This window comes from Sminthopsis crassicaudata, chromosome 5, assembly GCF_048593235.1.
Source record: "Sminthopsis crassicaudata isolate SCR6 chromosome 5, ASM4859323v1, whole genome shotgun sequence".
NCBI lineage: Eukaryota > Metazoa > Chordata > Mammalia > Dasyuromorphia > Dasyuridae > Sminthopsis > Sminthopsis crassicaudata.
In genome coordinates this window covers 179,737,120-179,751,631 of record NC_133621.1, presented here as the reverse complement: position 1 = coordinate 179,751,631, position 14,512 = coordinate 179,737,120, and the positions used below count along the sequence as shown (strand labels likewise).

The 14,512-nt window shown below is 37.5% G+C and overlaps 1 protein-coding gene across 36 annotated transcripts in view; it reads left to right on the top strand.

Annotated features, from left to right (window-relative positions):
- The first annotated feature begins 202 nt into the window (after positions 1 to 202).
- The window catches only part of PLEKHA5 (pleckstrin homology domain containing A5), a 176,365-nt gene continuing 162,055 nt past the window's right edge, over positions 203 to 14,512 (top strand). For 17 of the 36 annotated variants that reach the window (XM_074268917.1, XM_074268918.1, XM_074268913.1 and 14 more), the window contains exons 1-3: positions 218 to 474; positions 668 to 747; positions 3,699 to 3,756. In XM_074268917.1, the coding sequence (XP_074125018.1) occupies positions 383 to 474; positions 668 to 747; positions 3,699 to 3,756 (230 nt within the window). In that variant the 5' untranslated portion in view covers positions 218 to 382. Of the gene's footprint in view, positions 475 to 667; positions 748 to 3,698; positions 3,757 to 14,512 lie in introns of all 36 variants that reach the window. The other 19 variants (XR_012482460.1, XR_012482461.1, XM_074268912.1 and 16 more) reach the window with 3 other exon arrangements.

Sequence of the window (14,512 nt, the reverse complement as noted above, 5' to 3'; positions counted from 1 at the left end):
TCCGAGTGGGAGGGAGGGGGTGTGGACAAGCTGGGGGCGCGGCTGCCGGGCTTGCGCCCCTCCCCCGGAAAGGGCCGGGGGGTAGGTGGGCAGGAGGGCCTCGCGCTAGACGGGAAACGTCAGGGGGCGGCGACTCTCCCCAGCCCCGGGTCCGGACTCCGCCGCAGCCCAGCCCCAGCTGGAGCGCCGGCCCCGCTCCGGGGCGGGGTGCTGGAGGAGGAGCGGGAGGGGGCGGCGTGCCGGGGGCGCGCCTCGTGGCCGTGCTCGCTCCCTTTGGGTCTCCCTCCCTCTTTCCTCTTCCTTCCCTCCCTCGCCTGCGCTACGGGCCGCAGGAGAAGGAGGCGGCGGTGGCGGCGGCGGTGGCGGCAGCTCGGGATCAGACATGGCGGCGGATCTGAACCTAGAGTGGATCTGCTCCTTGCCCCCGACCTGGACTTACGGGATCACCAAAGGCGGCCGCGTGTTTTTCATCAAGTAAAGAGCCCGGGAAGGCTGGAGGAGGCGGAGGGCTGGGTGGGCATGGGAGGGGGGACGGAGGGGGCTGGAAAGGAAGAAGAGGCGAGGAGCGGAGGGGGAAAGGCAGGGAAACGAGCGGCCCCCTGCAGCGAGCGCCCTTCCCCTCCTTCCCATCGCCCCTCTCACTTTCCCTTCTGTCTCCTTCCTGCAGTGAGGAGGCGAAGAGCACCACCTGGCTGCACCCCGTCACGGGAGAGGCCGTGGTCACCGGGCACCGGAGGCAGAGCCCAGGTAACTGTTCAGTCCTGACCCCTCTCCCCAGCCAGACTGCGTGTGCCTGTGCGTGTGCGTGCGTGTGCATAAGCATCTCCTCTCCCGTCCCGCGCCTCCTGAACGCTGTACCCCGTCCCCGCCCCGGGTTACTGAGCCACCTGCACGGGAGCGACGCCACTCCCCCGCGGGGAGGCGAGAGCCGCTGCGAGCCCCCTCACCTACTGCGTGAGGAGCTGTCCGGGAGCTGCCCCGAACTTGTGCGTGCCCCGCTTGGCGCAGCGCCACCCGATTATCCGTCCCCTCTCGGGATCTGAAGCCCCTGAGCATCGCCGCCAACCTCCTCCCCCCGCCGCCAGCCTCTTCCAACTGCTGCCCCCTATCCTCCTGTCAGCTCGGGAAGGAGGCTCCGTCCCTGCCAGGACCCCATCCCCGCCTCGGTGCTCCGTGTCCCCGTTCCGAACCCAACTTAGCCCAGAACCCTGACCCCGGCCTGGCAGACGCTCCCCGCACCGATGAGTCCCCTGTCTTCTCCGTCCTTTCTCACTCGTTGTCAGACCCACATTTTAACAAGTCCTTTCTGCGTCCCTTCTCCCAGTAATGTTCCTACTCTTTGCCTCCCGCGCTGTGGTTGTGCCATCTACTTTAAAGGTGGGATTTAGCATAGGTGATTGCAGATAAGGGGGAGGAGAGGAATTGAGGGAGGTGGTGCTTTTTTCTGCGACAGAACAGCTGGGAAAGCTCGCCCATTTCTCTGCTACCTCTGCTGCCGCCGCCTCCTCCCAGGAGCGAGCCTCTGGAGCTGGAGGAGCATTTTTGCAAGCTGCAGATGCTGGAGACCTAGATGAAATTCCCCAGCAGTGGCCCAGAGGTAGCAGACGTTACTCTGGAAACTCGACGGTGCACGCGGGCAAATGTCCGCTTTGGGGGATGCTGGGGGCCGGGGATGTAGCCATGGAAGGGGTTTGTTTAAATACTCAAGTGTAAGTTAACTGGGGGAACTATAGCAAAAATGCAGCTTCAGCTTTCCTTTGTCATTCTTTGTTTACATTAGTGAAACTTGTTTGTCTTAGGAAATGTTGCATGTTTTCTCTCCAGCTCCATCATGAGAGAGCTCCAAAAGCTTGAACAATGTGTGCTACTGTAGGTGGGAGAGATTTAGTTTGCCTTCCTCCACTAGTTTTTTATTAGTTCCCATTATTTGAAATAAGTCGCCAAGAAGGACGGTTAAGAAATGTGTTCAGTTTAGTGACTAATCTCACTCAATTTGCAGAAAGGTGGAGGAGGAAGAGAACAGAAGAAAGGAAAGTTAGTAATAGCCATGATGGGGTTGAATTTTTAGGGTTTTCTGACTAATACTCTTAAGACCCCAATGACCTATGACTTCAGGGTATCTTACATTGCCTTTCAGTGTACAAACATCAGTTTTGTGTTCTGCTTTTTTGGATATCAAGAAATTCATTTAGTAAAACACAATATAGTATGGTATTTAAAGGAAAAGCACCAAAATAAGGTGGTATTCTACTTTTGGAGACTGATTATTCTACAGAATTCAGCAGTTAAGCAAGCACCCACTATGTGTCAGGTGATAGGGATGTCAGGACAGGGGCAAAAACAGTCCATGAATTCAAGAGGTTTCATTTTATGGGGTAGGAAGCAATGGATAAAACAATTAAAAATACATTGAACAGATATACAGACTGATTTTGTGGGAGAATATGCTAGTTAAAACTGGGTGAAACCAGGGAAAGCCTTTTATTATTTATGTAGCTGAGAAGCTAGGGGTTCTAAATGCTAAAGGTAATTTTGGCATGGAAGGAGGTCTCTATTTGCAGATACTAAATTGGTAGTTGAAATGTTGTGTGCAGGGAACAGCAAATAGCAGTAGAATAGAATGTGTATGAGGGGCAAAGATACACTATCACACAATAAAAGTTATGTCTAGTCCCCCCTTATATCCACCAGATCTGATAATATCCATGTATAGTGAAAAATCTGTTCCACTATTGTAGTATATCTATTTAATTTTTTCTCAATGTGTCATTTTCTTTTCCTTGACTGACTTTAGACTCAAATCAGTCTCTTTTGTCAAGAAGAAATTATAAGTAAACCTAACCAAATGTTATTAACAAATAGCACATAATACATAATGTTTCAATAGTTTGCCTGACATATGTTTAAGGTATATTAGGAATGTCTTCATCTTGGAACTCTACATCTCTGGAAAAGTCAAAACCAGGAAATATATATTTTTAAATTTATGCAGTGTCAGATTTCTTTATCTTTAAATATAGTACTCAAAAAGTTCTTCCTTTTATTTAAAACAGTACTTAAGGTTATGTTCTAAATAAGAAAAGTAGAGATTAATATACCCAAGAGGAAGGTGGCATGCAGGATTTGGTGGGGAACTTTTTCTAAGCCATTTCAATAAATGGCTGTTTCTATTTGGGTGAGTCTTTTCTGTCATTCCCCTTCATACCTAAATCTTAGGAATAATTGGGTTAGATAATTAGCTTTGATCTGTGATTAGTTTTCTAGTTAATGAACCAGATGCAGGGCTTTGTTTAAACTAATAACTAAATTAATAGCCAAATTGGAGTCTGGTTATATAATGTCAATCTGTTATATGTTGATGTCATGAGAGGACCAGCCTAATTAAGTTTGAAGAAGCTAGTTACCAGAAGTTTGGTCATTAGGCGATGAATATTTTTGGCCACAGCAGCTCATGAAGACAAACTACAAAGGCATAGGTAAGTTGTGATCAGAATCATTATACTTAATGAATGAAACTCAACATCTTGAAGTATTAAAAAATAGCCAAACAAGAAGAATATTATTCTTAATGTTCAATATCAGTTAAATATTTTTCCAGCTTAGAAACACTCTTAACAAGAAAAGCTGATCATGAAAACTAATATTGACTTGAATTTGTTTTTCTTACTGAAATGACATTAATTTTGTGTGTGTTTTAGATTTGCCTACTGGTTGGGAAGAAGCATATACTTTTGAAGGAGCAAGATATTATATAAAGTAAGTTGTTTATTTTTTGACACTTCATATTGTTGTTTTGCTTATTATTACTTTATTGTATTTTATTATATGTTTAAATTTACAAAAAAGGGAGTATTTTTTGTTTGTCATATATTCATTTGGAATTTGACCAAAACAAGACCATTGAGGTATTCTCTAAAATTGGCATATTATTGAGAAAATGTGACGTTTCAAGTACTGTCTTGAACAGTAGGTTCATCCCTTTAAAGTATAAATCATTCAATTTAGAACTTTGGTAATTATTATTAATATTCTGTTGATATCACTAAGGGGGCGTCTATGGGATCTGTATCTATGGGAGTGGATCAATCATCCCAAAAATAATACATCCCCCAAGTGGTAATGGTGGTGGTGTTTTTGATTTTTAATTAAAGAGCATTCGACTTAAATTTATTTCCCAGGTTTCTTCTGAAGGTAATGATGAGCAATAAACAGGCCCAATAAGAGAGTAAAGATTGTGAGGGGCAGCATGCATGGTGTTTTTCACTGCTATTAAATTCATTGCAAAGGGCATACTATGCTTTCCTACAGATGTTAGAAAACTGCATATTAATATTATTTTTCAGTCTTTTATATCTTGATTTATGTTATTAAATGTTTTCCAGATACATTTAAATCCTTTTCCTTTGTACTCTGATGTAGTGAATAGAGGATCAGGCTCTGATTCTGAGATGGCCTGGGTTTGAGCCCTTCCTTTCTCTGACACATACTGGGTGTTTGACCTTGGGCAAGTGACTCAAATAATCAAGCCTTCCTTAACTTGAATTACTATTATTTAACCTGTCAAAGCCCCAAGCACATTTGTAAGACTTAAGTTATAGAAAAGTTGTTGATTTGTGTGGTCATGTAGTTACTATCTGTTGGAATAGTTCCCTATTTCAGTGAATCATTGTTCTGAACCAACCTCTCTATCCCCCCCAAAAAACCTAGTGAAGGAAAATACCTGAATAGTTCACACAATTGAATGACTGAGAATTGTTTGCTTTGCATGACAAGTTTTATATTTTATTTAAATAAAAGAATAGGATTCAGAAGGAAAGGTGAGTAGTCTTGCCATTAAAACTATTTTGTTCAATTCTTAATCTTTCAGCTAATTTTAGTTAATCATGAATTTAGTCATTGTTGAAATGACTAGAACTTGAAGTTTGGGTGTATTTTGTTATTATTGTTTTGTTTTGTTTTATATTCTGGGCCAAACTTATTAGCATGCCCTCGTTTTAAGTTGATTCCTATGATCAGCAGATCTTGTTGAGAATTTGCAATTAGCTATGTAATGTTGCTATAGTGATTTCATGAACTTTATTCTTATTGTATTGTAACTTGGCATATATGGAGAGCTCTTATTACTTTTAAGTATCTGAACTTTTCAAAACATAATTGTATGTCAGATGGCATCTATTGTGTGAATTAAGAATGCTTGCTTTTGTTGGAATGGGTGGGGATAGGATGAAAAATGAAGTAAAATAGAAAGCAGGTTAATAAATTGGTCTTACTCTGGAATTTTCTCTCCTTTCACAAATTTAGGGAGCTACTGTTACAAATGAATTCATGGTGGGGGGAGATATTCTCTCTCTCATTATTGACTCAAGAAGTAATACTAGTTAGGAGTGTAGAGTTTCTATGTTATTTCCTAGTGCTGGTTTTAGGTAATGTTAAAACAGGTTTGTTGACATAGAAAGGAATGGTGAATTTCTTTTATGTACTATTTTTCAGTGAGAGTCTTAATATATGATGAAAGAATATATTATTTGTCTGGAGAAATTTAAGTGGTAGAAACCACTGTATTTTGGATTCTAAAATCATAGATTTGGTATGTTGGAAGAAACCTTAAACATCTAGTTCATCTGTTTCTTTTTATGAATGAGGAAACAGAGCTGGGGGTGGGGGTGGAACTTGTTCTTACAGGTAATAATTGATAAGGACAGAATTCAAATAGGTTCTCAGATGGCATATAGGATTAAAAGAATAAAATAAGCATTTATGAAGCTCCTACTTTATACCAGGATTGTGTATATATTATCTCACTTGATCCTCACAGTTTACTCTGAGAAATTGTACTATTATTATCCCCATTTTGCTGTTGAGAAAACTGAAGCAGACTGATGCTTTAGTGTGTGAAGCTGAAGTTGAATTCAGGTTCATCTACCTGAAATTTTAACTAATGGTTCTTGCACTAGAAATCCTAACATTATTGTGATTTTTTTAAAAGATTTACATTTAAAATAGCTATATGAAAATATAATACAATTATTGCTGATAGATATAGTTAAGAAATTGTGTTTTTTTGTTTTTTTTTTTTTTAAGTTGGCAATTTACTCTTTGAAACCCTTTGAAGAAATGTATTTTGGTATAGTGCAAAGAGCAACCAGTCAAGGCCCAAATTAAATCTTGGCCTGCAATATTTGCTGTATTGCTATAAGCAAGTCGTTTCTCCATTTTGAGGCTTTTTCTTCATATGTAAAATGATGACAATATCTGTAGTATCAGCTTCATAGTATTATTTCTGAATTCAGATAAGACATGTGTAAGATGCTTCTGAATTCAGATAAAATGTATATAAGTTGCTTTTGAAAGCTTAAAGTTCTCTCTGCATGATCAATTGTGTTCTCTAAATTTCTGGACTGTCTCAAAAATACAGAAATGACATACTGTAATTGGTCTGGGTTAGCGTTTCCTTAACAAGAGCAAGTAAGAGTGTATTGCTGAAGTCTTGCAAATCTAATTAAATAGGTTCTAAAAGGAAAAGGGAGAAAACCCCATCATATCCCAAGTTAGAAAAATACAATAGTATAATAGCTTAAATATTCACAAGTGAAAAAAATCCAAAAGGAAACTAGTAAGATGCCTTTTGATACACAAATATACATACATGATCAACCAGTAAGAAGAGCCACAAAAACAAATAGGCACATATAAGGATTAGGTTAGCTGTTTGGGGTAATTGACAGACAGTATAGAAGGAAAGATGCAGAAGATGTCATCAGAGAAATATATGTTGAAAAGAAGTCAGAAAGAATCAGATAGTTAGATTGGTTGGACACTCCATTGTTATTCTACAAGTATCAAGAGAATAATAGAAAGGCCTCCAGAATATGGGGGGCGGGGCTGAACAATTACAAGCCTTTGGGAGGATGTGGACTTGATGAACAGGCTGGGATGATTTGTAAACTGTTGTTGGAGGGAGTACCCATATTGATGATGCAATATTGTAATATTGGAGAATTTTTCTCTGCCATGGAAAATATTCTTTGGTTTTGAAATTATAAAACAACAGTAGCTAATGGGAAGTTGAAACTCCAACTGAAAGCATAATAAGGTTGTCCTTAAATGAGGAAAATAAGTTGCTTTGAGTATTAAGAGGGTAACATATAGAAAACATTTCACAGAGCATTAAAGCATTATATAAATGTATATAAGCATTCTTATGTCTTCATTCCTTACCTGCCTGCCTAGTAGCTCTATTGAAAAAAAAGGAAAATAAATTTAGGATAACATGATCTGTTCCTGATGAAGCCATGCTGTCTTTTGATGGCCATTAAGCCTAGAATATTAATAATTATTATAATAATTAATAATGTTTGCTCAGTCAGCCTGAATTACTAATTCCTTTTCTTAAGGTTCACTGACTTTCCCCACAAGTGAGACTGAGGAACACCGATTAAATTCCTTACCCAGGCTCACACAAAACTTTCTGTGGTGCCATATTGACTCGATATATTTTAGATGATATTCTCAAATGGATCTGTGATCTCATCAATTGGAGTTCCCCCAGTGGTGCAGATTGCATGCTTTCAAATGATGCATTTCATCTACGCAGGATGTCTATTCAGCTTGCTGGAAGCCCTGTTTGCTTTGTTTCAACATTGCTGGGTACCAGTAGCACTGTCTCCCTGTCATTCCTTTCTTTTGCATGGTATTAGCCCATCTTCTCACATGTTTTGATGACACTTTATTCTTCAAAGTTGTACCTTGGCTAGAAGTCAAGGCCTATTCACACATCATGTACCTATATATAGTTTTCTTGAATTTTTTAGAAAAATGTATTAACCTTGTGAATAAGAAATATGGGCTAAATAATAGTTCAGTTAGGTGGATTTGACAGTTGAATTCTCTGTCTGAAAAAGCAGTCATTAAATAATGAGTGTCAAGTTTTAAAGAAGTTTAGAAAAAGGTAATAATTGCAGACAATCTATAACATAAGTCTTTCATTTTAAAGAATTTCACCAAAGAGAAGTGAATGCTTTTTAATGCCCTCTCTTTTTTATTTTACTACACAGTTTAGATTCTGCTTGCATAGTTTCTCCTCACAATGAAGTACTATTTACTTTTAATTTCTCTCGTGTGTTTTTAGAAAAGAAAATTGTCATTATATCAATTTTTATTGTAAAAGCGGATCATAACTTGTGGTATATAGCTTTAAGTATTCTGTATTTTTATTCTTGGCCATATGACTTGGCTTAAGTTATAGAAGCTAATCCATCATGTTTGAAATTAACAAAGCATTTAGAAATATTGCTTACTTATGGAAAAGGCAGTTTATTCGTCTTATAATGACTGGTCATTGAATGTGTTGTGATGTGTCATCCAATCTCCTTTGGTGCATCATGGCTTTGACATAGTTAACTTAGAGCACCAAAACCAAAATAAGTTGTAATGAACAATAGTTGGTAGAATAATTCAGCACTATGCAAATAATTGCTCTTTTAGCATCAAGTTAAAATTTTACAAAATTTATAATAGCACAGCATTTTACTTTTATGTAAGGTTTCATTTCAATATAACTATACTGAAATATTTAATTCTTAGGTTTCATACTATCCTGTCAAAAGTTTAAGGATAATAAAGTGTTTTAGGAAAGATTAATATGATGTTATATAATATTTGCATTTATACAGAATTTTATACTTGGAATGCTTTCAGATCTATTACTTTATTAGATATAATGAAATAATTAGTCCTTGACTCTTTAAGTCATGTACAAAAAGATAGAAGGAAGAACAGGTAATAGAAAATGATTATAAAACTATTTAAAAAAACAACAACATAGTAAATATTGAAAAAGAAGCAATAGTCACAAAAACAAACAGGTCCTATCATACTAATCTGATTTCCTTTTCTAATAGGTGTGTGTGTGTGTGTGTGTGTGTGTGTGTGTGTGTGTGTGTGTGTGTGTGTCCAAGGAATTACGATAGATATAATTTGCAAGATAGAAGCTATGGTTTATGAGATTCATCTAGTAGAGTTGCCTTTGATGAGTGATTATTCCACAAGAAGAGTCATTAATATGGGCAGCTAGGTGGTGCAATGGACAGAGCACCAGCCCTGAATTCAGGAGGACCCGAGTTCAAATATGGTCTCAGACACTTTACACTTCCTGGCTGTGTGACCCTAGGCAAGTCACTTAACCCCAGCCTGGGGGGGGGGGAGAGAGTCATTAATAGCTTGATGTTAGTATGAAAAGAGGTTTTTCATAGTGTCTCAGTGATTTGTTTAGGCTCATAATGTTTAGCATTTTGTCTGTGATTCTCAAAAAGATGTGCTTATACACAGGCTTAGCCTTTGATGTATATTTATCATTTAGGTGAAAGGACATTGATACCCTAGAGAGTTTCCAAAGGACAGTGACCAACATGGTAAGGGGAATGGAAACCATATCATAAGAATTATTTGAAGGATCTTGGAATGTTTAACCTGGAGATAATTTGGGAGAGGTGTGATGTCTGCTTTGAAGTATTTCAAGCATTGTTATCAATCAAAAAATAGGGAAGAAGATTAGAATTTTTAGGTCTGGAGTCTTTGCCATCCAGAATTTGGATCATCATTAGAAGGGTGTGGGATTTAGGTTTCCATTAAGAAAAAAACCTTTCAAATAGGGCTAATCAGCAATGTAACTGGGCTGTCTTTGGAGGTTGCTGTGAGAAAGGAACTTGGTGATCTCGATTATATCAAGGATTCCTTGGTCAGATGCGGATTGAATTAGAACTTCTTGGGGGGGGGGGGGGATAGCTAGGTGAAGCGGTGGATAGAGCACCCGCTAAGTCAGGAAGACCTGAGTTCAAAATTGGCTTCAGCCACTTCTTAGCTGTGTGACATTGGGCAACTCATTTAACTCCAATTGCCACAGCAAAAAAAAAAAAAAAAAAGAATTTTTTCCTCTCTGAGGTTCCTTCCAGTTCAGTGTTCTTTTTTTCTTTTTTTTTTTTTTTAGTTCCATAAATGACAAATAGTACTTTCCATGACATAATCGCCAGCTAGCATTTACATAGCAACTTCAAGGTTTGCAAAGTGTATTACTTATTTTATTTGATCTTCACAACAACTTTGAGAAATAGGTGCTATTATTATCATCATCCTTATTTTATTGATGAAGAAACTGAGTCTGAGAGAAGAAAAATGATTTGTCATGGGTCATGTGGTATCTGAGGTCACTTTTGAAGTCAGGTCTTAATGAGTTCCAGTTGAGTAACTCCATCCATTGTGCCACACAGCTGTGGCATACTTTGTACCACTTGGTAGGCATTCGATTCACATTAAATTTAGGTACAAATATATATTTTTTAAATTATAGAAAATTCTGTGTAGATATTTATAGATATTTAAAATGCTTTCTTTGCAGTTTTAGGGGGAAAATTAATTCTGGTGGAAATTAACTTTTTAGAAAAATTGATATAGTACCAAAAGAGTAGGCTTTGGAGTCAGAAAGGGTCTGCCTATGTTTTACTTTGAGTTTTATTTGCTTTCACTTTCCATACCTATTAAATGAAGTTAAATTAAATGACCTCTGAGGTCTTTCTAAATCTTAACTGTATGGTCCTGTATGCCTTTTGTACATAGGTAACTATTAAATATATGCAAAACTAAAAGCTGGGTTTGTATTTGACATCAGAATTGGATTTCATTTTTTTATTTGTTTTTGCTGTGCTGGGAAGTTTAATGTCTTTATTTTCGAGCCTGCAAAAATACAAATTGTCTTAGTTCTGCAGTCCTAGTGTTAGAGATGGTAATTTTCCTCTAATTTAATGCAGTGAAGTTATAGTATATAAAAATAATGGAATACTATTGTTCTGTAAAAAATGATGAACAGGCTGATTTTATTTAGAAAGACCTAAGATTTACATGAACTGATGCTGAGTGAAGCAAGCAGAACCAGAAAGCATTGTACACAGCAACAGCAGGATTGTGCAATGATCAGCTATGATGGACTTGCTTCTCCTCAGCATTTCGGTGGTCCAAAGTAATCCCAATAAACTTTGGATGGAAAATGCCATCCGCACCCAGAGAGAGAATTGTGGAGACTGAATGTAGATCAATATGTACTATTTTCATTTTTTTTTCTCTTTTGTTCTGATTTTTCTCTCCCAATATGAGTCATATGGAAATATGTAAAAAAATGAATTTACATGTATAATCAAAAAAAAAAGTTTTTACATGTAACTGGGAAAAATAAAAATTTAAATTAGCTTTATATAGTGTCTTTCATTTTACTGTTCTGATGATAATTTTAATTACCAGCAGTTGAAAAGATAGCATATACTAGTAAGGCTGTTAAATAAGATTTTATAGAATAGAAGTTTAAAAACTCCCTTCAAAAATGTTTTGTCTTAATCAACGCTTGTTGATCAGACACCGAGTTGGGTGCTAGGGACGATGATGTCTTTAAAAGATCTAGAGCTTTATTGAAAGCATATTCTACTAAGTCAGAAGTTGGTGATTCTTGATTATTGAATGCTATCAGTAGGGTTAGGTAAAAGTGGAGATAGGTTAGAGAATACAAATAAAAAGGAAAGGGAAAAATAAAGGAAGTTAAAGCAAGGAAATAAAATAAGAAAAAAAAAGGTTGTAATCTTGACAATGGGGAGTTGTAGAGTGTTGCTAGAATTTAAATTGGGTCATTCAAAAAAGATTTTAAGCAATTTTTATTGCTCATTGGAAGATATTTTATCACAAATCAGAAAGACTTCTCAAATCCCATAATAAACAATTGGGGTGTGTCTTTGTTATATTAGAAGTTCTAGCTTATTTCAAGAACAGACAAACTTGCCTAACTAGTCACACAGGATTTCCTATACTTCTGATTTTGAGATTAAGCAGAAATACCTCTTTAATTTCAGATTGTTGTAAGATGTCAAATTTCAGATTAATGAAGCTCCACATCAGATTAATGAAAGTTTTCTGTCTAGCTAGGTAAAGCTCCCTGCCAATTATTTCAGTAACAATAAATATTTACTATTCAGTACATTTTTACTATATGCAAACATGGTGCTATGTTGTGAGACTAAAAAGAGGGAGAAGTGTTTACACTTGAATAGAGGATCAGGGCATTGGATAAATTGGAGGATTAGAAAAGGCTTTGTGAGTAGTTGTTATCTCAGCAGCTTTCAAGAAAGGTTAAGATTTCTGATAAGTTGACATTTGCATCCTAGGCATTGGGACTATTTGAGTGTGTGAAGATGAAAGACATAATTAAATATTATGTGAAAGGCACTGAACTACAAGCTAAAAATGAAATAACTTCTTATTTCAAGAAATTTACATATATAAATAAGAAAATAAATAAGTATAAGGAAAACAGTGGGGTCAAATGAAATCAGAGGTGCATTACTGGGAATGTGAAGGGCTTCAAATGCCAAAGGAATTTGTACTTGATTCTGGAGATGGTAGTCAGCTGTTGGAGTTTATTGCATAGGTGAGTGACATGGTCATTCGTGATCAGAACTATGCTTTGGGAACATCACTTTATATATAGATGTTGTATTGAAAGGAGAAAATTTGGGACAGAGATCAGTTAGGAAGCTATGGCAATAGTAAAGGTAAGGTGATCAGAGCAAGGGGACAGGTGTGAAAAATGTGAATAGAAATGACAAGACTTGGAATTGATTGGCTATATGGGATAAGGGACAGTGAGGAATCAGTGAAGTTCCTGAGGTGAGGGAGATTCGAAAGTTGAACTGCTTTTAAATGTCACCTTTTCCCCTTCTCCTTTCTAACACTATTTATATAGACTTGTCAGAGGTCTTCACACTTTAGCCTTTCTTTTCTCACTGTTCACTCCAAATATTCCTTTACCAAAAATGTTTGCCCACTTCTGCCTTTGTTGGTTTAGTTACCTCTTCAGTCTAACTGATTTATGGAGGCTGCAGCCTGTAGCTTTTGTCTGAACCTGGATGTACTTTTGCTCACTGTCTCTAACTTCCAGTTAAGTTCTTTTTTTTTTTTTTTTTTTTTGGCTTTCTGTCTCTTCCTATTTATTTATTTATTTTTTTATTTGTTTATTTATTTTTTTATTTTATTTTATAACATTTTTTGACAGTACATATGCATGGGTAATTTTTTACAACATTATCCCTTGCACTTACTTCTATTCAGATTTTTTCCCTTCCTCCCCCAACCCCCTCCCCCAGATGGCAAGCAGTCTTATATATGTTAAATATATTACAGTATAATTTAGATACAATATATGTGTGTAGAACCGAATTTTTTGTTGCACAGGAAGAGTTGGATTCAGAAGGTAAAAATAACAGTTTACATTCATTTCCCAGTGTTCCTTTTCTGGATGTAGCTGGTTCTGTCCATCATTAATCAATTGGAATTGGATTAGTTCTTCTCTATGTTGAAGAAATCCACTTCCATCAGCATACATCCTCGTACAGTATCATTGTTGAAGTGTATAATGATCTTCTGGTTCTGCTCGTTTCACTCAGCATCAGTTGATGTAAGTCTCTCCAAGCCTCTCTGTATTTCTCCTGTTGGTCATTTCTTATAGAACAATAATATTCCATAACATTCATATACCATAGTTTACCCAACCATTCTCCAATTGATGGACATCCATTCATCTTCCAGCTTCTAGCCACTATGAAAAGGGCTGCCACAAACATTTTGGCACATACAGGACCCTTTCCCTTCTCTAGTAGTTCCTTGGGGTATAAGCCCAGTAGTAGTATGGCTGGGTCAAAGGGTATGCACATTTTGATAACTTTTTGGGCATAATTTCAGATTGCTCTCCAGAATGGTTGGATTCTTTCACAACTCCACCAACAATGCATCAGTGTCCCAGTTTTCCCACAGCCCCTCCAACATTCATCGTTATTTGTTCCTGTCATCTTAGCCAATCTGACAGGTGTGTAATGATACCTCAGAGTTGTCTTAATTTGCATTTCTCTGATCAATAGTGATTTGGAACACTCTTTCATATGAGTGGAAATAGTTTTAATTTCATCATCTGAAAATTGTCTGTTCATATCCTTTGACCATTTATCAATTGGAGAATGGCTTGATTTCTTATAAATTAAAGTCAATTCTCTGTATATTTTGGAGATGAGGCCTTTATCAGAACCTTTAACTGTAAAAATTTTTTCCCAATTTGTTACTTCCCTTCTAATCTTGTTTGCATTAGTTTTGTTTGTGCAGAAACTTTTTAATTTGGTGTAATCAAAATGTTCTATTTTGTGATCAATAATGATCTCTAGTTCTCCCTTGGACACAAACTCCTTCCTCCTCCACAAGTCTGAGAGGTAAACCATCCCATGTTCCTCCAATTTATTTATGATTTCGTTCTTTATGCCTAAATCTTGGACCCATTTTGATCTAATCTTAGTATGTGGTGTTAAATGTGGGTCCATGCCTAGTTTCTGCCATACTAATTTCCAGTTTTCCCAGCAGTTTTTGTCAAATAATGAATTCTTATCCCAAAATTTGGGATCTTTGGGTTTGTCAAAGATTAGATTGCTCTTTT